The sequence below is a fragment of the Passer montanus genome, unplaced genomic scaffold (assembly GCF_014805655.1).
Source record: "Passer montanus isolate IOZ18808 unplaced genomic scaffold, ASM1480565v1 scaffold137, whole genome shotgun sequence".
NCBI classification, from domain to species: Eukaryota; Metazoa; Chordata; class Aves; order Passeriformes; family Passeridae; genus Passer; species Passer montanus.
This window is the reverse complement of record NW_024360608.1, coordinates 851,565-876,533: the sequence shown is the minus strand read 5'-3', so window position 1 is coordinate 876,533 and position 24,969 is coordinate 851,565. Positions and strand designations below refer to the sequence as shown.

General features: G+C 40.5%; 1 protein-coding gene across 7 annotated transcripts in view; it reads right to left on the bottom strand.

Moving 5' to 3' along the window:
• RIMKLB (ribosomal modification protein rimK like family member B) overlaps positions 1-24,617 on the bottom strand; it is a 50,400-nt gene extending 25,783 nt beyond the window's left edge. Inside the window, exons 1-4 of one of the 7 annotated variants that reach the window (XM_039699614.1) lie at positions 24,413-24,617; positions 22,976-23,475; positions 22,036-22,114; positions 16,646-16,866 (exon numbers count right to left, since the gene is read on the bottom strand). In XM_039699614.1, the coding sequence (XP_039555548.1) occupies positions 16,646-16,820 (175 nt within the window). In that variant the 5' untranslated portion in view covers positions 16,821-16,866; positions 22,036-22,114; positions 22,976-23,475; positions 24,413-24,617. Of the gene's footprint in view, positions 1-2,374; positions 2,440-16,645; positions 16,867-18,335; positions 18,445-22,035; positions 22,115-22,975; positions 23,476-24,412 lie in introns of those variants that run through there. The other 6 variants (XM_039699615.1, XM_039699613.1, XR_005626561.1 and 3 more) reach the window with 6 other exon arrangements.
• Positions 24,618-24,969: the final 352 nt, after the last annotated feature.

Below are 24,969 nucleotides of genomic sequence, written 5' to 3'. Positions count from 1 at the left end.
TCTGACACCAGGAGATGCCATTTTTTACTTAAGCAAAGTGCTGAAGCAAAGTGGAGAAGCATCCAATGCAAGTTTCAATTTGTAATGAAGACACAGATCCTTCATATCTGTCTCCAGTAACAGAAAAGATACCTAAAAGAATGTCTACACTGTCAGAAACTTTTAATAAATTCTAACCAATTCCCTGTCCTTTCCAATTTTTCCTACATATATTTAGCTAAGCCTGAATTCCAGCGACTGGAAAGATCCTCTCAGTTTATTGTTTTGACCTGTCACTGCAGTCTAAGGCCTTCCTCATCAAAACTGTATTCAATTTATGAATTGGAAGCACTTATTTTGGAAACAAATGTATCCTTCTTAAAAGAACCGATTTAGCTGTGGTATTTTGGGGAAACAAATAGCATTAAAACTGACTCTAAAGTTTGCAGAGATAGTATCAATTCCTGTCAATTAGGAGAGTCTGTTGTTTTGTGGGGGTTTTTTAATGTGTCAGAGAAAAGTTTGTACTTGGATATACAGTATACAACAGCTCAATTGCCCTTGTGAGTACAGTATTTTCCTCCACTAACACCTTCAGTCCCCTAAAAAAGCTGTTCTAGACCAAAAGCTATAACCCAAAATTTCTTAGTTTTGACAGACATTAACACAGAACCATACACAAATCAAAGGTAGAGAATGAGGAATTCCATTTTTCTTACACCTCTGTAAACAGACTCACTCTCCTCTTTCTGACTTTATAGGGTTAAAACTATACTGCAATAGCTGTACATATGCTCATGCCCATACTGTAATGACAATACAGATATAACACTGCAGCACTATTTTGTACCTGATCTGGATGCAGAAGCTTCCACCTAGTCACAAAAACATGTTAACTAATTAAGATACTTACTTAGTATGCTCCCTAATTAATACGCTCCAAACAATCTATAGCTTTCTTCTAGAAAGAAAATGTTCCTCATTATTACACATTACAGTCCTTCCAACCACTCCAGTCAAATAAGAAAACCGTTAGTGGTAGTACTGTATTCACAGATACCATGCTAAAGCAAGTAGAAGGGACATCCCTCCCATGCAGCTAGTTTTGACCTTTGAAGGTAACACATTTAAGAGATCAGCCAATTTACCACTAATCTCTAGACCGTAAGGGGAATTCTGTGTTTACCAACCCCTACAAGCTGGTAAATATCTTATAAACATTTAGTCTACACTACAAGTTCTGAAGCTCTCTTGTCTTTTCTGAAATAATCACCCTCCCAATTTACAAAGAAATAAAAACTACTAAGGGTCAACAGTTCTCACCACAAACAAGTCAACGGCAGAGAAGAGAAACAAAAGCTTTTTTATCACTTCAGGTATGGTAAGTCTCCTTAGCTCATTTAGCTCTTCCACAGATTACTTAAATAATCGCCTTTAAATATTTGCAGATTACATTTTTCTTCAAGTTCTTCCATTTTACACAACACAATCATAGAATTTCATTACCAAAGGTCACTCTTGATTTGTTCTTAGTTACTGAATTGCAATTTACATTCATTCATAGACTCTGCCTCTAACAACTTAAAAAGATTAAAAACTCTGAAAGGAAAAGGTCTGACAGCATGCTACGAACCTTGGAAGACCTAAGCAAGAAAGTGGAAGAAATGAGCACCTCTTTAGAAATCCCCATGCTGAAGAAAGCACTCACATAAGGTTGTGGTTCTAAGACGATTTTGACTTAAATCCTGTTGCTGCCAACAGTTTTACTCTCCAGCTCCATGCAATCCTACAGTGGCATGTAGTACCACCCACTCTCTATCACTCATACACAGACCCACTGTGAGCTGGTAAGCTTCCCACACCAGCAGGAAACTTCTGCTCTTCTGTGGAATTCAATTTCTTGCAGGTGTTGCAAACTGAACAAGCTCACTGCAGGATCTGATGAATCCAGGTGTCAACTGAAACAGAGAAACCTGGATCACAGCAAGGACAGCAAGGATCCCAACAGTTTAAATTGGCAAGATAGTGCTGTTTTGAGACTAGACTTACCTACAGCGAGGTGGATATTCTTTCTGCATTTACAACTTGACGGTCACTATGCTAGCTCAGCCTCCAACTTGGTAAAACCAAACCAATCAGACTGATTTCTGTTTCTCCAACTCCTGTCCTATGCAGGTAATACATTCTCCAGTGGTTTCCATTCTCTCAGGTTAAGAAAAAATTGCAGCAAAACTGCTACAAAGGCCCAGTTGACAGAGTTGTTTGAGTAGGACTAACAATTACAAGCAATAAGACATGCAGTTTACATGTACAGAATCTTTTCTGCCTGCAACCACTGAACTTATTCAACTCAAAGCATCCACAAAGGGCATGCACTTTCAGAATCCTGCCTCACCTTTAGTCCCAAGCATGTAAGGAGGAGTGCACAAAGAACCATTTCAGTCTTAGGCCAGAATGATCCTGGGAAGATTGACAGAAAAACAAAAGGAAGCAGGATATGAACATGCACATTTCAAAAATTTCCAGTCAATACTAAGTTATTTCTACCTTTCTACCTGCACTTACCATGACTTCAATCCATAATCTCTCCTCAACTGGCAGCTGGATAGTTTGCATGCCTGAGGTACTGTGGTGAATGGATAAAGGCTCCTTTAGAAGGACAGGCTGTGAATATGAGAAGGGTTTGTGTCCCACACAAAGGAGCAGATCACATGCATGCAGCTCTGCTTTGGAGTGCACAGAGCTAGACAAGAGCCCAGCAACCGATACAGCATGCTAACACATTGTGACCATATATTTGGACCACCCACCCATGAGGGTGGTCTAACGTTGTAACAGACTGAGAGGCTGTGGCAGCTTCATCCTTGGAGATATTCAAAACTTGACTTCATACACCCCAAGCAACCTGATCTAACTTCAGAGCTGGCTCCAGCTTTCATGTTGGCCGCTGTAACTAGAAGGTTGCTCCAGACAGCTTTTAAAGGTCCCTTTCAAACTCAATTATCCCTGTGATTCTCTGGGGCCTCCTCCTGCAGTATGCCTGGGGTCTTAAGTTACTTATTGTTATGCCCGGCTGTAACAGTAGGATGCTTGCTCCACAATGCTCTGTTTCATATCTCAAACTAGATATGTGGGTTCACTGGGCAACATCCTTTCTTTTGCACTATCAAGATCATCTGACAAGTTCTTACAATCATTAAAAAAATTAAAGATCAAGTTCTTCATGCTAGAAGTGGAAAGTGCTTTTATAGGTTTGACAGTTGCAGGGGAGAGACAGGACCCAAGGCCTGATTCTCTGACCACAAGGAAACTTGGGAAGACATCAAAGAAGAAATTTAATATATGGTAAAGGCAAATCCTGTCTGGAAAGCAAAATAACAAAGTGGAGAAAAAAGTTGTAAGCTTTTACTGTTAAGTTCTAAAGAAAGAAGTGAAAATGGACCTCACACATCATCGTTTCATTTTCTTAGTGGATGTAGTCATCCAACAAGACAGGCTTCACAGAAAGATGCAGGTGCAGAAAACTGTCAGAGACACAAAGGGTACTCCCCTCTAGGTCCAGAGTTGAGTTTGAATCTAGTTTTGTGGAACAAAAGCTATTTCAAACCTTAAAAGGATTTTTAAGATACACTTACTGAAACTCTGTTTCACTGGGAATAAGCAGAGATGGATTGCACTCCAGACAAAGGAGAGTCAAGCCTTTACTCTGTGTCTACAGGATATTCCTGAATGTTGTCTGAGTCAGGGGAACAAGGACACATAGTAACACTAGCAGGAGAACTTGGTATGGCCTAGTCTGTTATTAACAACAACCTTCACTGAAGAAAAAGACACGACAGAGGAAAGAAAGCTGCCCCACAACACAGAGGGGCAAGATTTGCATGGCTCTGCTTTCTAGAACAGTGTGGTTGGTGCAGGGAATCTGAAGCTCACAAAAAATAATTTCATGATCATAACAACCAGCTGCCTCTGCCACTGCAGGCTCAGCAAGGCTCACTAGTGCTCCCCTCCTACTTCATATTAAGCAAAATCTCAACTCAAAGCAGGGCATCTTGCCTGACCACAGAACTAAGAATGCAGTTCATCCAGTGAATCTGTTCCTCATCCAGGAACAGAAGGCCCAGCACTTCATGTTGATGTCCAAAAGTAATGTATTACTTTTTTATATATATGAAGTTATCCTTAACCATGAAAAACAGCCTGCAAGGCACCTCATAAAATATGAAATATAAACACTGAAAGCAGTGCTGTCACAAGAATGCAAACTGAATTCCAAGAATGGAATAGGCCAATTTCCAGAGTAGCTGAGTACAACAACAATGGGAACATGCCAATTTACATATTCATGAAACAAGTATAAGGGAGAACAAGGTACAAGAGCAACTCCCCCAGGTATTTAAGTAAAATTCCTTGGTCTCACTGACAGAATACATATTATCTTCAAGGTAAATTGATCCATGGACTACTATTCAAAGACAAGAGTACTAGGTCACCCTAGTAATTAGATATCATTCCAGCACTCCTGGTTCCCCTACATCTACATTTTTCAAAACCTGGATAGTAAACAGTATTGATGCACCCAACACAGTCCCTATGTGCACAGACTTTACAAAGAATATAGGCATTCAGTATTACATTCAAAAGCTACATTATGAGAAAACTATTGCAGCCACAAAGTCAAGCACACAAAGGTTAGAAAAAGAACTAAGGATGTCTGTAGCACTGATCTACTACCCCACATTCATACTGTCTTCAGCTGCACAAACAAACATTATTTTTTCCCATAGCATACACCTCATGTGCACAGAAGGTACAGCACCTATTTAACAAGCAGTGACTGAGGACTGTATCTTCTTTTGCATTATTTAGTGTGCAATCCATGGATTGGTATACTGAAATCCTTGCTTAAAACACACCACTCTTTAACTTCTTCTTGAGTTTTATGTATTGTACTTATCACAGTAATATCTAAGTCCTTCACAATCATAATCAATTTTGTTAACACCACGGGAAATCAGTGAATACTATACTGATCTGCCATATGGGGGAGTGAAACCCAGAGATAAGTGTTGACAAAGGAATTCTAGATGCCACATTTGGGACACCATGATTTCTCAGTTGCTCATGCTGTTCTGATTGACTTCATTTGTGGATCTAAGCATTCAGCTCTTTTACAAAGCTGATCCTAGCACCCAAAGTCTGGGCACTCAGAAAATGCAAAAACATGCAATTAAAGGCAATTTCTGAGCAGTTCAATTTAAATCACCAGACTAACATTTTTTCTTTCAGCAATGTTCTGCTTCAATTGTCACAAATTTTTGTAATCACAAAAAGGCATCCTACAAATTGTCCTCTCCACCATACTGCAAGTTACATTTCCAGAGCAGAACACCATATACTTTAAGGAGGCTGACAAAAAAGTAGCAAGTAATTGAGTAATTTAAAATGTAGTAGTGAAAACAAATACACAACAAAGAAGACAAAATTCCAAATATGTTTTTACCAATTTCTAAGCTTAAGTCATTTGCTGCTGCTACTCATAACAGAATTTTATCTTCATACTTGCAGATAATCAAAAGCAAAGTCCATCCTTTGGCACCTAACACCTGACATGGTGGAATAGCATGTGAGGGTGAGACCAGCTTGCTTTGCCCCAAATTCTCACTCCCCACTCACCCTCCCATAGCACTGATCCCCCAAGACATTCCATTTCGTTTCCAAACCATGGATTTCTCCTACTGTCATGTCGTTTCTCTGCCTGCAATTTTGAATACCACTGCAACCACTCACTTGCCTGCCTTGCCTTCAAACTTGTTTCCCACTTGAATCTCCTTGTTCAGTTTTCAAGTTTCAACACAAAACCCATACTCCCAGTTTCAATCTCCAATTTCCTTCGTGAGGGAAGCAACTCCTTATCTAGCAAGAGTTCCTCTGCAATCACTTCCTGTTACTGTTTCTTGTTCCAGCATGTTTGCCAAGTACACTGCCTTCACACCACATTTTTCTTCACTGACTCCTCAGTCCCCAATGCCAAACCAATTTCAATCATCTTAATCATTATATTTGGATGGACCATTCAGATCTTTGTGTCAGAGAGAAGAGGTAATATAAACAATATGAAAGAAGATCCCTAGTTTAAATTGTATGATCAGACCAAACTATACCTTCCATCTCACAGCAGACAGATGGCTACAACACCAGAGGTCCTTTCTTTTCCATAATACACAGCTATGTTTCAAATGTTTTAGCTGTGAAGCTTAAACAAGTCGCTAAGATGCTTAACAGATTATTTTTTGAAATGGTAATAATTTGGGACAAATTTATGCCTACTTTCACTAGCAAAAGCCACTTCAGCCAAACTGAGTTCCTGTTCCAAGCTTGTCCTTCCAAAAAGATACTTAACAGATATGGGGTAAAAAGTTCCTTCTTCCTTGAAGTGCCCTCCTTCCACTGCATGACTTGGCAAAAAATTCACAAGACTCCATCAAAGAGACATTTAAGACTTAAGAGTCAGATGTATTATTAATAAGGAAGGACAAAACCTAAGCAATAAAAATCTGATTCAAAGGTTTAGCCCACTGTTATGTTAAGATGGGTGATTGTGAGACCCATCTGCAATGTCAAAAAATCACCCCTCACTCAATGTTTTATCAGATATAAATACATCATTTAAAACATGATCAGTACTAAAACTCAAAATTTCCTTACTCGAACTAGGCAAAGTAACAGTTTTTACCAGTGTCACCTGTCTGGCCAACAGATGAAACCATGTTTTTATTTTGTTTCATATATAAGATAGAAAGCAAAACAATATGCTCTTCTTACTGGAAAGCAAGGAAGAAGGCATTGTAAATTAGGACACATCATCCATTTACCATCTTGAGTGTCTCAAATTATACTTTTAAATAAATCCTGACTTTACCAGGAAGTAAGCATAATGTCAGGACATCAGCAATTTCAGCAGTTAGGTCACCATTCAGATGTCAAAGCAAGTAACTTTTACTGGGGGTAAAAGTTTTACTATTCATAAATTCAAGACCTTCACAGTACTATCTGGAGCATAACAAGAACCTTGGAAGAAGCAGCTTGACTTTTCACACTAGATTCACAAAGGGATTCTGGCACTTTTCACAGTAAGCTAAATTGCTGGTGAAGACACCCTTTTACCTCATCATTCAAGGACACTTATTTGGATATGGAACCCAAATACTGACACAGACATCAGACCACTGTGAGTCTTCCTAAGCTGATCTCTCGCTGAATCATATAGCTCTGTGTTACATAAAGCACAGAACTAGCACATCAAAGATTAAAATATTCCATCTCCAAGGTCAGAGCACGAATCTGGGAAGAATTGTACTTACTGCTTCAAGCAAAGACAGATGCTAAACAAGTCTAACATTGATGCAAATGCCCCAAACTCCAGATTCTATGTACTCACAGCTCTTTTCTCCATGTGATGGATCAGTAAACTCCTGGGAAGGCTCAGCAGAGATAAGCAAACATTATGTGCCTGTGAAGCTCTGGGAAAATATGGAAAGTGACTGCCCACAGCAGTGGCTAAGCAAGTTAACCTTATATGATGACTAGAGGGGTGGAACACCCTGTCCATTAGGAAAGGCTGAGAGAATTGGGAATGCTCAGCCCAGAGAAAACTTTCAGGTGACCTAATTGCAACCTTTTTGGTACCTGAAAGGATACTACAAGAAAGATGGTGAGTATTTACAAGGGCACGTAGTGACAGGATAATGGCTTTAAACTGAAAGAGGGTAGGTTTGCTTTAGATATTAGGAGGAAATTCTTTATTATGAGGTGATGAAGCAATGGCATAGGTTGCTTAGAGAATTTGTGGCTGTCCCTTCCCTGGAAGTCTTTAAGGGCAGGTTCGACAGGGCTTTGAGGAGCCTGCTCTAGCAGAAGGTGTCCCTGTCAACAGCAGGGAGCATGAAATGAGATGATCTTTAAGGTGTCCCTTCCAACTCAAACCATTCTATGACAAAAGAGACCAAAAGGTGGCTTTTAAGATGAAGGTTTGTAACACTTAGGAGATTGTTTGACTCTCAGCTGAGTGAATCAATTGCATGTGTAAATGTTTGTCCAGGAGAGCAGCAAGAGCCTGAATGTCTTCCCAAAGTAACTAAACCAGCATGGGGGAGTGTATCCAGGGCTTAGCCCAACCTAGAGGATAAAACCAGAACGATTAGCCAAAAGAGTTTTGAAGAGAGCAATGAGCTTGAGTTGACTTAAACCCCCTTTATGCCTTCCCAGGGACTGGGAATGCCCAGTGCTGTGATGGTGAGCATATCAAAAGGACTTGTAATGAGAATCACCTTTGCATTGTGCTCCAACAGCTCTGTCTATGCTCTATTTCTAAATTGCTTCTCAAACAATTCATACCTGTGTATTTTGAACAGCTAAAGAGAACACTTACAAACCTTTTTAGAAAACACTTCTTCTTCTGTCCTTGAAAAAACTTAAATTAAAAGGAAATCATCCCCCTCAAAGTTGCCCAGCATTGTACCAACACAACAAGACAACTGACGTGACACCTAGAGGATACTTTCAAATCAAGTTCTTAGAACTCAAGGGAAATATTTATTGATCTTCTGACTGATGTGTTTCCCTACCAGATCTAATTATTCTTTAGACAGACACTGCCAAGAAACAGGATTTGAGAGCATGGATTTTGAGCATATTATTTCATGGGTGTTACATTACAACTATTATGGTGAACAAAATCTTTGACCCTAATAACTGTGTCAGTGGACTCCAACCTCCTTCTCAGCTAAAAAATCTAAAGCACTGGCATACCTAGTATTTCTACTTGACACCTTAACAAAATGGATCAAATCACTAGTGTGTCTCTTCCAATATCTGTTCTTCCATGCTTTACTCACACATGTGTCAAGATGGGTAACAAACACAGTAAGAGCCCCCAGCTCAATACCTGCCCTATACTGAAGTACAGAGCAAGAAAACCTTTCTGTATAGTAAGAAAGGTTTCCTACAAGTTAACACAATTAACTGGTGTAATTCAAGCAGGGTTCCTCTGACAACAAAAGCAGAATACCTTTGCTGTCAGGTATTCTGCTCAAGTTGTCAGAGCACCTGTAACACATTCTGCTTCAATTTGCTTAACTTTTGACAAATAAAAAGGCATTTTATCAGACTTTTAATCCTAAAATGGACTAGATCTTTAGAGAGATGGAAATCATATAAGCTCTACTACTCAAAGAATAATAATTACAAGGACACCATTACAGATTTTTATGACATTGTAAATGTTAATTATTTACAATACAAGGAAATAAAAAATAATTTATCATTTCAGTAGCGACATTCTTTTTGTTGTTGTTCTGCTCTTTGTTCCACTCTTTCCATGCAGTAAAGGGCAGATATAAAAGGAAACTGTAATTCTTAAAACCAGTATTTCACCAAACTTTACATGCTAGAGTTTTATAAAAATAAGAAAACTAAGTGACTTGTCCACGGACACTGGTACTCCTAGAAGTCCCTGTCAATCCAACACAGGTCTGCACACTGGAAAACCATCTCAATACCGGTCAAGGTTCAGCAGTACCAGTCTCTCTCACATTCATAGTCACTGAGAATCAACTACCCATCATTCATAAATGGACAGCCACCAGACTTGAGAAAAGGTGGACAAAGTCAAAGCCACTGTCCTTAAAGAACAAGTAATAAGAGTACTCCTCTGATCACGAATCTGGGAAAGCAAGCATAGCTGTCAGTTCTATAAAAGAAAGCTTTTCACATCAATACTTGTGCTATCTTCTAATCTCTCCCACTCCAACACACAGTTTACCTTTCTGATTTAAGTGCTGAAGAACTGTTTGTGCAGCCACACTGTTCCCTGACTCGGAGGGCTCATGAAGTCTAAAAAAAACACCTGCCACCAAGAACACACCGGTTTAAAACTACATCAGTATGCAGACCCAGTTCACAATACAACTGCTCAGACAAATGTGCCAGCAAAACTTGCTTAGGTGACACAGCACTGGAACAGGGATTGTTGGAAAAGTGACACAGAAACCCCTAGCCAGTTAAAGACTTGTCTTGTGAAATGTTAGGCTAATTTTCATTTCTCAACTAGGATGTATGGAAACACTTCTTTCATCTTGCTTTTGTCCCTTTTTACATTGTTTTGTTTATCATCCAGATGGTCACTCCTGAGAATTCTTACAACAATTAAAAATCTGGCAATGCTTTCTGTCATTTTCAGATATGATGACATGCACGTATGTTCAAGATGATGTGCCCTACAAGTCTGCTTTTCCTGGCTAGCTGTTCTAGAACACATGCAAATGAAAAACTTCAGGCCTTAACACAGCCCTCTGAAATTAACATAATAAGATATCTCCATGCAGAAACATTCCTACACCTCTACCTTGCCAAGGTGGCTTTGGACTGAGCGCATACCTACAACTGGTGACATATTGAAGAAACAGAACAATTTTGAGGAGACCAAATTCACTGTTACCCTTTGTTATTTTAGCGTCAGTTTAAGATGACAATCATTCACATAAGAATAGAAATCCCTGACAGGAAGGAAGAAAACTGCAAGAACAACCGGGATGGTTACAGAGTATGAATCCTTTCTTTCTATATGCATTATAAGAAATTTGTCTTTGGTGTCATAGTTCTGTAAAAAAAAACCAAACCAGTTCTTCTTAACATACATGGCAGCTGTTGAAAGGCACTGTTATTAAAATATAATAATAAAGCAAATGTTACATTTTTTTCTAGTAGATATGTGTTTGTCTTGGGTATTTAATACTGGAGTGTCACATACTATATTACACTCACCTCTAAACACAGCTACCATTCCAAGATCTCCTCTATATAGCCCACAGCTGCCTAACAGTAATGCTTATGGTTTTAGCACCAATCAGACTGGAAGTGATCAATTTCCACAGTGAAAGAACATAAAAAATGAAGTTTCAAGTGATTCTAAGCCCAGCACTTTCCACAGTACAAAATCCACTTCATGTCTAACTACCTTCCAGTCCTTTGCACACAATGCAGTTCCTTTTCCCACTCTCACTTGAGTCACAAACCAATTTCCCAACTCTGCAGAGGAAGTAATGGCTGCTCTGGATTTAGTTAATAGCAGGAAACAGGCCAACTCTGCAGTGCTCAAAAAGGCACCTTGCCAAGGCTGCCTGCCTCTGTTCCATCACTTCCAAAGCCACTGCTGCATGCTGCAGGAAAAGCTCTGACATTAAGGTGCACTGCTGGACTAACAAATGCCAGGGGACTACCGAAACAGCCAGAAGGAAGAGGACGTGACTATGTTCCCTGTGTAAAGAAGGCAGTCTTTAGGTGACTTACAAAAATATTAAGAGTTTTGTTATTTTGATATGGAAACCATTTTATATATGTAAAAGCCCTCTCTTACCATGGATCTAGCTGATTCAAAGTGTTTTTCTTACCATTACATGAAAACACAAGAATTTGTTATCCACCTTAGTTTTTTCCCCCATCAGCTTTCTCTACTTTACAGAAATGTTTCAACTATGCCAATTCCTCCATGTTTATTTCAAATTATGTCTAATCCAGTGTGTGAAAAAAATCAAAGATCACAATTACTCATTACTAGTTCAAACTAAATAAGAAATGAAGGGCAGATCATACAAAACAAAAGCACATCTTGCAAAATGGAAGACTTAAACAAGACACTGCCTTCTATTGCAAAGTTCAGGCACACACTGGAAACCCTAAATCAGATGCCTAAATCAGGACACCAACCTTCATCAAATTAAAATAATCCGTCTTCTAAGTACTTCCTCTGCAGAAAAAAATGAAGGCAAGAGATCTGTTTCCAGATGCTACCCATCTGATTTAAGAAAAGTCAACTGACTGTGCACAATGTATTACTGTTTTAAAATACATGACTATTATGCCCTTTTTATTCCTCACCTAAGCTGACCATTTGGTTTCACATTCCCGAAAGAAAAGCCAAGGAAGTCTTAGGAAAAATGTTTTATACTTTAGTCACTCCAGCATCTTCAACAGTTCAAAGTTCATGACAGCAACTTTCCTTTATACTATTTTCCTTCACAGGACAGTATCAGAAAATATGGAGATTCCAAAAACCTACAATAAAGGTACAAGTAAATTGCTGACTCAGTTAATTCCAATTCTGGCTGTTCTGGTAGCAAAAAATTTTAATGAAAATATCACTATATATCATTTTACTGGGGGAAGGATCCAAATTTCCCAAACACTTTCTTCACAAAAGAATAGTTCTTGAACCATGCTGCCCTACAGGTAAGGTGTGGAGTCTGTAGGGAAAGGTACTACTCAATCCTAGACACATGGAGGGAAGAAGAAAGAATATTCAGAATGAGGAGACAACCCATGGATATGTTTTGTCTCTTTGTCCACAAAGTCCCCCTATAGGGTGGGATTTTCCTACCAGCTTCCTTCATCTGCACCTCATCCCACACTAAACACTGCTGCTCACAAGCTGTAATTTGTTTAGCAGCAAATTCCTCAAGCCTGTTACATCAGTGCATTAGCAAGCTTAGACATATAGTTTAAAAGTACACATTTTGACAGGACTCACTGCTAAGACTTCAAATAAATGTCTAAAAATGTCCTGCAGAGTTTTGTTGCAATACTTGCTATTTGTATTTGTATTTCAAATAAATATAGGAATTGCCAAACTAGATTAGAAAACTAGACATTTCAGTTTGTAATCCTTACATCTGGTAAATATCAAATGCCATGCACAAACAAAATAATCCTAAAGCTGACACTATCAGACATCCCAACCACAAGAAAATTCCTGTTTTGAAGTATTTCTGGAGTTATAACTAAATCAACATAAATACAAGCCATTCCCTGAAAGAACCCCATTCTTCCTTGCCTGTGAACCAGAGCTAGGAACTGCGTGACCACAAAAAGGGTTAATGCAACAATCTACTCGAACAGAAAACTGTTAATTACTTGGTGGAGTTAATCTTCCATTGGGTTGGCCAACTCAACTCACACAAATGCAAGATCCTGCAAAGTAGCAGACAGTTTGGTAACCTTTTTTTTTAATTAGCTGAGGTACAACATGAAAGCAAGCCAAGAGAGACATGAAGTCCTTTACAAGGCAAGCAGCAACAGCAATGCTGGAAAGGGACAAAAGGAACACAGCTGCTCCACTTGGCAGTAGATTGTCCTAGACTGGTTAGTTTCAAGAATTTAGCTCTTAAGAAACTTAGCATACAGCTACACAGTGCAAGTTTAAATCAAACCAGCCCACTATCACCCTCCACTTTTTTCCACACATGCATTCTTGTCCATTCCTGTGCAACAATGTTGTGCATATCTGATTCAGTAACCATCTCAGCAGGCCTAACCCACCACATAAGCTGAAAAAAAAATACTTATACAGCTCGACTCTTCCTCTTATTTTTTTATCAGCTTTTGCCTTGGAAATCTACAGAGTACTACTGCCACTGTGGAAAAGATAAAGAAGTGTATGGCTTGGGTAAGCAGACACCTATTCAAGCAAGGCATAAACCACAGTTAATTTCAAAAAATACATGTTGAACTTATTTTCAAAATCATTTAAGCAGAAATCAGTTTAAGAACTTCCTTTTAGACTAAAAAGGAAAATCTTTAATTCTACATCTTTTAACTTGCATTTACAATCACTTCTGGACTCATGCTGTGTTGAGGTACCTAATGTGGACCTTGAGCTGCATACAGGTTCATCATGTGGCTGGTAATACGGGACTGCTGTATGGGGTGCTTGGGATTTTGGCTCATCCTGAGTTTCAGCTGTGAAAGAAAAGGAACTATCAGGGATTGCTGGGCCTACACTGTTGGTTTGCTTTGGGCATCCAGCCACACTTGTCATCGGGCCCTGCAGTACTGCAGAGACACACCCCAAGGAGTGGCTGCTGCTGAATCCACTGAGTGAAACAACCCCCCCTCCTCTCCCTTTCTCTTTGGCCATGGCAAATCTTGTAATTTCTGACAGACACAAATTCTGTAAATCTCAGTATCACAAAAGCTTCTGACTTTGGCCTGGGCATCAGTGATACCTGCATCAGTGTGCTCTACTGTTAAGGTATAAACCATGTGGTTTGTGAAAGGGACAATTTTCACATGTATGTATCACATGGTTCTGCTCAATTTTCCTAAATTTAGAAGTGTCTTTTCCACTCTACCCTTATGAAGTAAATAATTTAAGCTTTTGAATATTTTATACTGAACTTTTGGTCTCTGAAGTCTCCAGCCATGTTCCTGACACTCAGCAAGCCCACAAGAAGGATTACTGACTCTATAATCTAAAGAAATACACATTTTTGAGATTTTAAATAGTACCCTGTAGTATCCAACTTAACTGTGTAAATTTAACATCCTTCTAACAATTTACTTAAGAAATTGTCTTGGCTTTAAAGGACCAAAAAAGCTCCAATCAAAGTGTGAATATGTGGAAAAAACCCAACTATTACTTCCTCCAATGTCATGTATTACCTTCAGAGTTTGAGCCTTGAATTGCCAAGCTTTCAAGACAAATAAAAATAGAAAAGAAAGGAAAAGCATGTGATTATCCACTGAAGATACATTCTCTTCATCAACTCCTCCATGTCATAGAAAATTTTACCCAACCTGGATCCCTCATCCAACAGCAGATAACAAAAAGGGTACAGAATGCACTACCTCCTGGATTTTGTTACAGGACACCTTTTCCTAAACCAACTGAGGTTTTTCAAAAGGAAAATGAAACACAAAGCTTTTGCTTGTGTCCTGTAGCAGAAATCTTTATCAAAGCATGTCCAAAAGCTCTAGAAAAAACACAACTGGAAAATTAAGAGGGAAGATTTTTCATTACTCTCCAAGAGAAATAATTGATTAGACAGACCACACTACTTATAAAAAAATTCTATCCACAATCTTTCACCATTCTTATCTCACTCTTTTTCAAATGGTCAGTTATTTACATCATATTGAATGAGCACTTTGTATGAGAATAATTTCCCTTTTCTTGTATTTTGTTCTAGTAATTTTCTTAATTTTTCTTGTTCTTGGACTACACATTCTTCAATATTAGTTTTCCAACTTGTATTACTTTTATCTTTTTCCTTGCAATAGACACAGCGCTACAAGACATTAGACAGAAGAGAGCAGAAAGGTCCACAATTTACACTTGCCCTATTTAATTCCCCAAAATGAGACAGAAAAGAAGAAATCACCAAGAAAACAAAAACAGTACTGAAGTGCTGAAGGACTAATTGTGCATCTCAGAGACTGCAGCTACAGTCCAGGATGGCAGTGTTCCCATTACATGCTGTCCAAAGGAAAGCACACTCAGAGCTAAGACTTTCTGACAAGAAGTTACCTTGATTTGAAGACATCCTACAGAATTTCTATCTGTGATAAAAATCACAAAACTCCTCAGATTAAAAGGCAAAATAAGCAAACAGAAGTTTAGAAATACCAGAATAAAAAACACTGGATTTACCATGCATATGTTTTTGCTTGATTGATTCCTGCCAAAATAGGGTATAAGTTCTGACCAAAGTTCTTCCCCAGGGTCAGTTTTATGATTCCCTTCCCACATATGATTTCCCAAAGAGGAACAAGGTATACATGGCAGCCTGTTCTTCATGGCTGAGGGTACTTTAATATTTTCTTCCCACACAGAATTACTGTAATTCAACTTTCAGAAATATAATTCTTCCCTGGGCCTCCAGAAATACGTTTTTTTGACTGATAAATGGGGAAGAGGAATTAAAGAGTTAAAGGTTAAAAAAAAAAAAAAAAAAAAAAACACTGCAATCTACCTATTTGCTTTAGGAAATCCAAATTAAAAAATGTTGAAACAAAAATAAATTATATGTGTTACACAGCTTGACATTGATGGTATTAGTATCTTCTCATCACATAAGCTTACTATTTACAGTAAAAGATAGTAAGTAATAAGATAGTAATAATCCTTTTACTTAACATTTCTAATGCAACTTAATATTTTAGTTATCCTTTTTAATCACCAAAGGAAAAAAAAAGCTAGAATGAAAATAGAACAGAAATCTTACCATTAAGTTTTAAACACTGTAAATTGTAGTAATAACTCAAATTATTTGATGCCCACACTTTATCAGCACTGCTCTTTTTTAGAATTCACATAACTCCACATCCGTACAGCAGCGTGCTTTAGTTACATCACATTATAACTTCTACTTCCATGACACTTCATACTGTTCATGGAAAATTCCTTTTAGATTATTTCCAGTGTTTTCTATTTTGGAGCCAGAACACAAACAGAAGGAAAAAGTCCCTCTGAAACTCTTAAATGTGACCCACAAAGTTAAGAACTGAAGCAAAAAATGAGCTCCATGATTTCTTATTAATTCAGGGTCTTGTAGTCCTTACCCTGAATTCACCAAAATGAAACAATCCTCTCTTTTCTGCAGAGGGAAAGCAAGAGTGGTTCTAATGCAAATTAGCAAACTGAACAATTATATTTGATTAACATAATACATTCTAAAAAAACCCGTAATGGTGTACATCTACATTATTTAGATGATGAATGGTAGATAGTCTGGCATACATGGAATTTGTTATTAAATAGTATTGATGCTCCATTTTATAATCTTTTCCCATGTACCCCTTCAGCATACTCCCAGCTTTAGTTCATTCTCACCAAGATTTCCATCCTCAATGGTCAGCACCACTTCATCCATCACCAAGGCCCGGAAATCCAGCTCCTCTTCACAGCACTTGGCCTTCAGTGCTCTCAGGATCTCCTGCTGAGGGTAATCTTCTCTGATGCGGCGGTCTGTTAAGAACCACAGCCTGGGAGCAACAGAGCTGCACATCTTGGACTTGTCTTGCAACCTTCAAGGCTTCCTTCCAATGGAACTGCTAGACAGTGGAGAAGATGAGACTCTGTTAGAGTATACAGGCTCTTATCTTCATGATCCCTGCTGTACTAAGTCCCACTTCCTCTGCACAAGCCAGTCCATTTCAACAGACTTCGACTTCCAACCTCCAAGAAGCAAAACAATGTCTACACCTACTCTGCAACCTAAAGTACCAACTACAGAAACAAATCCATTTACATTACATCAATGTTAAATACTAGAAATTAGGTCTTGGTCCTCATCCCAGCCTTCTCCTCAAGAAGTACACAAAGATGTAACTGAAAACAATTTGAACGGCCATGTCTGAAGGCCAGAATTTCAACTTCATGATTAGGATAATTCTTTCTAGTGAAATAACTCCTCCCTTCTCCTAGGCACTGCTGAAATACCCAGCGACAGACTTGATTTGTCTCCTTCCACCATATATGGAAGAGTAGAGTGTGACAAACTCTTTATGTTAAAAAAGCAGACCAGCAGAAGAGAAACTCATTCCCACAGAATCTTCCAGGTTACTATTTTGCTGTTTTGCTCTCACAAATATTTCACATCTGCCATGAGATATACTTAGATATATATTAAGTAGTATCCAGAACACATAATGGAAAAACCAATGGAACAAGGAGCACCAACAAAATGCCAGGAATACAGAACATTAACACATGTAAAATAAAGTAAAATCGAGGCCAGAGTTTCAGTGGTAGCCCTTTCTTGGTTCATATAAATTTTTTTAAATCACCTTTATACATAAAGAGCACTAATGAATTCAGGACCAAGAACCAAAAAAACAGTTCAAAATGAAGAATTTCAATTGGGTTAGAACAGATAATAGCAAGGTACTTCTCCTTTTGCTTTGGAGGACTTGGACTATTTTTGACAGAATATATTTCTACTGAATTATTTTTAAAGCTGTAAACAAGTTACAGGTACGTAAATGGACTACTCCTTTGTGTTCAAGAAAGACAAGCATGGTGTAGGGAATAGGAATTCTGGAGAAAACCAGCAGAGTTTTCTGTGCCACCTTTCCTATTAAAATAAAGAGCCAAAAATCGTAACTTTCACTAATATCACTGACATAAGTTCCTAGCAGAACTGAACTCTGAGTAGAAACAGGAGTTTTGCCTAGTAGTCATAATGACTGCTGCCAGCAGATAATGTAAATACAAAAACACCTTCAGTACGTAATTGCTATCACATGCTATTACAAAAAATTTTTGTTTCTGCAGCAGGTCTTGGGACAAAAGGATTGTTTAGTTACAACCATAAAAACCAGCTAGGTATTTTCTAGCATCAAAAAACCATTTTTTTTCTACCACAACAGCTTTTTCTTAATAAGAAAATAAAATTTTCAGTGGACATATTTATTCCTGGTACTGAGAACCATAGTAACAACACACAAAGACTGTAAGTTTTTTCTCATTGATTTGGTAAATGAGGTACAATAATAAAGCGAAGGACTACAGTTCTTCATACCAACAGACTGGAAAAAGGCAGAAGCTATGGAATCACAATCACAGCTCCAGACCAGCTCTTCAATGCAGTCAAGATGTTCAAGGTAAAGCAGGAAAAGAGTGTTTGCTCCCTGCAGAAAAATGGGTGTGGGAGGTTATAAGTATCTTTTGATCTCTCCAAGAACCTCTTTGTTCTTCAAAGCAGCTCGAAGTGAAAAGGGCAAGATGAGGCTTGGGCAATGGCTGACATCTCTCAGACCCTGCCCCACTTGAGTCTCCCTCAACAATGCATGCCTGGACGGGGTGGTTTACACGGAACTTCCTGGAACAACATGCTGTGCTGGGCAGCGGGACAGACGGCTTGGCAGGAATGCCCCGCCGCGGGCCCGGCCCGGGGGCCGCGGGCACTGCCCCTCAGCGCTGCCATTTGCACGGGGCCGGCGAGGCCCAGCAGCGCCACCTGCCGTCCCTGCCCGGCAGCGCCGCTCCGCCCCGGCCCGCACCCGCGCATCCCACACAACGGCGGGAGGACGCCGAGGCCATGGGCAAACACACCACGCACGCTTCGTCAGCGCTAAACAAAAGGAAAGAAAAAAAAAAAAAAAAAAAAAAAAAAAAAACACATAAATCACAAACCATCATCAGAAACTGTATTTTCTGCCTGTTTGGGGTTTTAGTTTGGGCTTTTGTGGTTTGAGGCTTTTTCCCCCTCAGTACTGGTTCTAATGCTAATACAAGAACCAAGTATTTTCTCCCCATTTTTGCTTTCTTTGCCAGTCTGCTTCAGTTTTTCTCAAATCTCTTCTCTATGAACCCCCACCTCCACCCCCTTAAATACACCATCACCTCTCCCTGACTGTAATTTCAACACTTAATTACTTAAAAATCAGCAAAGGATCAAAGAAGAAAGAAAAAAAGGTATATTCTTCTCTTTCCTCCATCTTCTACTATTGAAAGAAATTACAACATTGCCAAGAAGGGCCATCCATATATATCAATGAGGATATTAAACCAGCATGTGTATAAAAATGCCTTGGATATGGCTATTCATCTCTCTCCTAATACTACATGTCATTTGCTCAAAATCTTAATGGTTTTATAAATGTTTATTTGAAAGCTTCCATCTTATTGTAAGAAAGGAAGGCACCAATCTCAAATCCGCAAGTAAAGACTGAGAAGCTCACTTTAGAATAAGATACAAGACAGCAGCAGAGACAGAAACTAACAGTCCTAAGTCTTGGATCCTTCACCTCCAATCCAATACCATCTTTCTTTTTCTACCCAAAATAATTTCTTTTTCTAACATTCTGCTCCTAAAATCAGAATATATTCATCAGTTTCAGCCTCACCTTAGAATCTATTTTCATTGTGTAAGAAATCTCACATAACAAAACTTGCATTTACCCTATTAATCAAACATCTTAAAAATCCCTTTCACATTCTCAAGAAAATCTCAAGAAAAAGGAAAGCTGGCCTTGCAGTCAGATGCACAAAAGCATTATGCTCTGAATTTGGATCTTACTGCCAGAATTCTTCCCTGAAAACCAGCTCCACCCATTTCAATCTAAAAGACACAGCCTCAGACAATGCTGGGTGTGCAGAGAATACTTCCTAATCCATGAGAGCATCTATTGCAAAGCAACTATGGTATATATAAGGGGAAGAGCAGATGTTTAAATAACTGCAAAATGGCCACTTCAAGTGCACTTTTCACTCAAAGCTACTACAGTCAAAGTAAGTACAATCTTTCCATAACTACTTCACAGATTTATGAAATTAGAAGGCAAAAAATAATCACAAACTTAGTTGCATGTAACAGACTGGAAGAGGGAAAAAGGATGGTATCAAAGTAAAAGGGTCTGTGATAAAAATCAAACTGTCACAGCAGCCAAGCAGACACTGCCACAACTGCTTCAGGAATACACTGCCTGGAACAGACTCCTTGCATTTACAGAGGGAATGAACGCTCACCTCAACTTTCAGCTGTGGCACCCTTACGCTGCTTAAGCCAGGCTTTACTCCAGCAATCACACAGTAGCTTCCTTCCCTCCCTAGCACATGCAAACCTATTTCCTCCCACATTCCTTCAATCTGCAGTACACCTCTAGCAGCTATTCTAACAAAAGCACTCACTGTGCTCCTTTTCAACTTTACATCATATATGAATATGATTTATTGAAATAACAGGGAATTCAGCCAATCAAATCACCTGTCTAGAGAGATCTGGAAATCTCTGAAGACCACTCTTTTTACCTTGAAGGGGGTGCTCTCTTCACAGAGATTAGAGACCTCCCTCTCCCTCCAGGAATGGGAGATTGGTCTCCATGGCTCATTTACTCGTTCTCCTGTCTTCAACACCCAAAAGTACGAGAAAAATAGACTAGTTTCTTTTTCTTTTTCACCACGATGTATTTCCCTTAAGATGAAGCAAGAAACCCATTTTTAGGAGACACTGATTAATTAAGGTATGATTGATGAATGTGTAAGAGAAAAGGCATCTAGTAAGCAAAAAAAAAGTTCAATATTCTTTTTGTTCACAATGCAACTACCCAATGCTTTTGTAAATTAAAAAGTCTAGGTTGTGCCTTCCCTATGGGAATAATAAATGGAATCCCAGATGTTTATAGCATGAAGGATCAATGTGATCTAGCTATTCCACCTGCTTGACCTGTGATCTGATGTTGCAGCACACTGCCACTGCCTACAGTGGGATCAGGAAAACACCTCAGTGGAACAGCCCCTCCCAGAATCACCCCTTTTTTAGAGCTTGGCTCAGACTCCCAGTTACAGCACTGTGCAGATAACACCAACTCCACAGATTGCAGTGTTTAAAAGAGAGGTAAAACACAACCTTAGTTTTAGCAGACCTCTAGACATGTTTAATCCCTACAGCTGAGATACTGACAATAAAAATCTCAGGGAACTGAGAAGGAATAAGCAAGAGACTGACAGTCACAACCGCCATGGGAAATGGAGAACTAGGAAAAACATTGCTCCAAGCACTCACTTCGCTATGAGTAACATTAACACCATTAATGTTTATCCCTTAATACTCATTTTCAGAACAGTGCTATTCAAGCTGCAAAAGGTATTTTGACTTCCTTTTCATCATAAATTAGATAAGGCTTGAAACTGAGTACACATTTCCAATAAACCAATCATCTCTACCATTACAGCGATTTCTAGAATGGCTGGAAGGATGCATTTCAAGATAGTGAAGACCCAAGAATGGTTGGCAGATGCTTGCAAGTTATCTCCTTCAGGAGACACCTCAAGGCAGACCTGAATTATAAAGTCAATCTTAGATAGCAGACCGGTTAAACAGCTAATGAACAGTTGTCCAGCACGTGACCCAGCATGTAATCCATCATACACTGTCATGGAAGTCTCTGTCTCATCTTAATGAGAAGAGAGCAGTATTTGAAACATCCTAGAAATAGGACTTTCTATGTCATAGGGAGAGCAGGTCTGCAAACAGTTCACAGCTGTTTTGAGCATAAAGCACAAGTGATTTTTTTTTTTCCACACAAAGGTACCAGAATGATGATCATTTAAAGAAAATGTTACGAAATATGTATGGATGATGAATATATCACATGGTGAAGGAGAAAAGAACTGACATCTTTAGAAAATAAATCCAAGATAAGTCAACTCGTTCCTGACAATGCTGCTTCATGGTGATGCTTAAGGCCAACATCAAGAAAAATTCCTCTTTTACGTACCAGAAACTAGTTTTCCTAAGACTGTCACATAACTGTTTGAGAATCTTTGGAAAGAACACATTTTTAAAAGCTGAAGAATCTGAAAAATTAAAATATTTATTTAAATGCATTTTATATAATATATTATAAGCTGCACCACAATCTGTCCACTGCTGCTGCATTATCATCCACCCTCTACACATGCATCGGAGAATTGAAAGTCTCTGCAGGCAGGTGAACCCCAAGCACACCTCTTTGAAAGCACATCACAGTATTCACCTCTTTTTCCCTTTGAGATTTGCAGATTGCAACAGCCAAACGATATGGGAATATATTAATTGTTCCCATTCATTCCCACCCCTGCACACGGGCAACTGCACTCCCCATGATGGCTTTCATCTCCTTGTCTCCACCTTTGCACTGAGTGATGTTCAAGATGCTAGCAGCAATCCTCCCAGGCACAGCTGCCTCTGAAAGGCAGACATCCACACCCCCCATCTTTCCTCCTCTGTGTTCATGCTTGCAAGTAGAAGGCAAGATTCCTCATTAACACACCCCACTTCCCGATCACCACCGAATAATCCATTCTCTTTCCTCCCCGCAATGGGAGCCCAGTACTGGTCCAGTATCAGCCATCCTTCTACTTTGGTCTTGGTATTTTTTTCAACAACAGGCTCTCAGCTTTTTCACACCCCTCCACTGTCCCTAGGTGTGCACGCACGCCCGTGTGCAAATAAAACACACCATTTCCTCCCACATCAGCTGCTTTTCCACCTGTGCCAGGTTCCCCTGCAGTGTGGTACAATATACCTCCTCTCTTCCACATCCGATCCGTGTGTACACAGCCAGTTTTCCCTCCTCCCTTCCCCCACCCCACAGCCTCTGTGCATGCCTCTCCCAGCGCCTGGAGTGGGGGAAGGGAAACATGCACTGCGTGAATGAATGGGCTGAAGAGACTTACCAGAAATTTGGTGAGGAAGGAGTGGAAGACGAAAAAGACACTAAAGATGGGTGTTTCCTTCAGCGTGCCAAGTGCTGCTTCAGTTCTGGCTCCCTTAAGGAGGTCACGTGTCTTGCTAGGTACCCCTTTTCCTGGATCCTCTACACTAAGCAAAAAGGGTGGCACGGAAGTCTTCTGCCTCCCTGCACTACACCCCAAAGGAGAAAAGGGTACTACTGAAGCTCCCAAAGCAAGCAAGCAATGATAACGTTCTCCTGGTCCTGTCAGGCACTGTCTAGTGGATGCCTCTGGGACCAGGGCAGATTTCTGAGGGAGGGAAGGGGGAGTAAATGAATGTTTAAAATAATTCCCAAATTGTTCACCCCTACGGAGCAGGGAAGGATGGGAACAAGTAAAAAGAGTACTGGTGAAGAGCTGTAGCTTTCTATGCAAAAGAAACTCAATCCTTGTGTCTCTATTTCCTCAGAACTAAACCCCTAAATGACTGAAGTCACCAACACCTAGGGAGGAAAAAGAAAAAAGAAGAAACATCCCTATTAGACATAAATATGCAAAGGTATGAAATAAACTAAATCCCAAAGGAAGAAAAGGTGCTATTCAAAACACTAAGCAAAGTCAAAAGAAAATGATAACATAAACATAGTTAGGGGAAATGCGCAACTTTAAGTATTTTACACAAATATACTATCACAGAAACCAATTTTAAGGGGAAAAATCCCACATAGCTAAGCAGTTTGTTCTTTTATTTAAGAATGTGTGTTCAATGGATAGAAAAATCTGTACCTACAGGGGAACATATGAGGAAATTAAGTTTCTAAACCAACAAAAACTATTCCTATTTATTTGTGAGCCTCTAAACCTCTCCCCTAGAATAACCCCTAGGATTCAGATGAGACTGGAGAAAAGTACGTTTCAGTTCAGAAGCGTGTATTCCTATGCATTAGGAGCATGTACTCCTCCTATGCATTAAAACCCACGCTGCCACAGAAAACAAACAGCGGTTTACGAACGGTGACAAAAAAAAAAAAAAAAACAAAAAAAAAACCCAAACCAAAATAACATGTCTAGAGGATGCTTGCTTAAATTATGAAATCAATCCAAGATTAACAGAGTGGCACGCTTGGAACACGGAGCCCCTGGTAAGAGCTCAGGCAGTAAAGACACCGATGTGCCACCAGCTCTTTTTGAAACACCGGAAAACAAAAGGGGAGAGAAAACCTAGTTGGGAAGATCTTGCTGCCAGACCCAACGCCAGCCACACACCCCCCGGCTGCATCACGTGAAGATCAGCCCCCACAGCCACCGCCGATCCCCACGGACCCGTGCGGGGACGCGGCCGCCGAGCGAGCCCGCGGGGCGGCGGCCCCCACCCCGCCCTCGCAGCGCGACCGACCCGCCCGCGGAACGGGCTCGCGCCCGCTCAGCCCGACATCTCACCCGCCCCGGGCACCGCCGAGCCTGAGGGGACCCGCGGGGCGCCCACCCCCACCCCCTCCGGCACCGGGCCTGGGAAGGAGGGCGCGGGGCGACGAAGGCTCCGGGGAGACGCGCCCCTTCCTCCCCGCCGGCGGCGCGGTCCTAGAGGGAAGCGAGCGACGCGACGCGACGCTCTGCTCGTCCCCCCCACCACCACCCCGCCTTCCCCCCTACTCGGTGTCCCTCCTCCCCGCGGCTGAGGCGAGGAGGCCGCGGCTGTTCCCTGCACCGAGCCCCCCGCCCGCCGCCGCCTCCCGCGCTCGCTCCCGCCGCCTCACAGCGAAGCGGCGGCGGAGCCGTAACGGCCGGGCCGGGCTTGGCACGCGCGGGGCAGGCACGGGGCAGCGCGAGGGCGGCGGCGCCGGGATGCCTCGGACCGGACCGGGCCGAACCGGACTGGACGGGGCCGAACCGGCTCGGCCCGAACCGGATCGGCCCGAACCGAACTGAGCTCGTGAGCGGCGGCACCACCGCTGAGGTAGCTGAGGCCACTCCTAACGGCTGCGGCCTCCCACAGA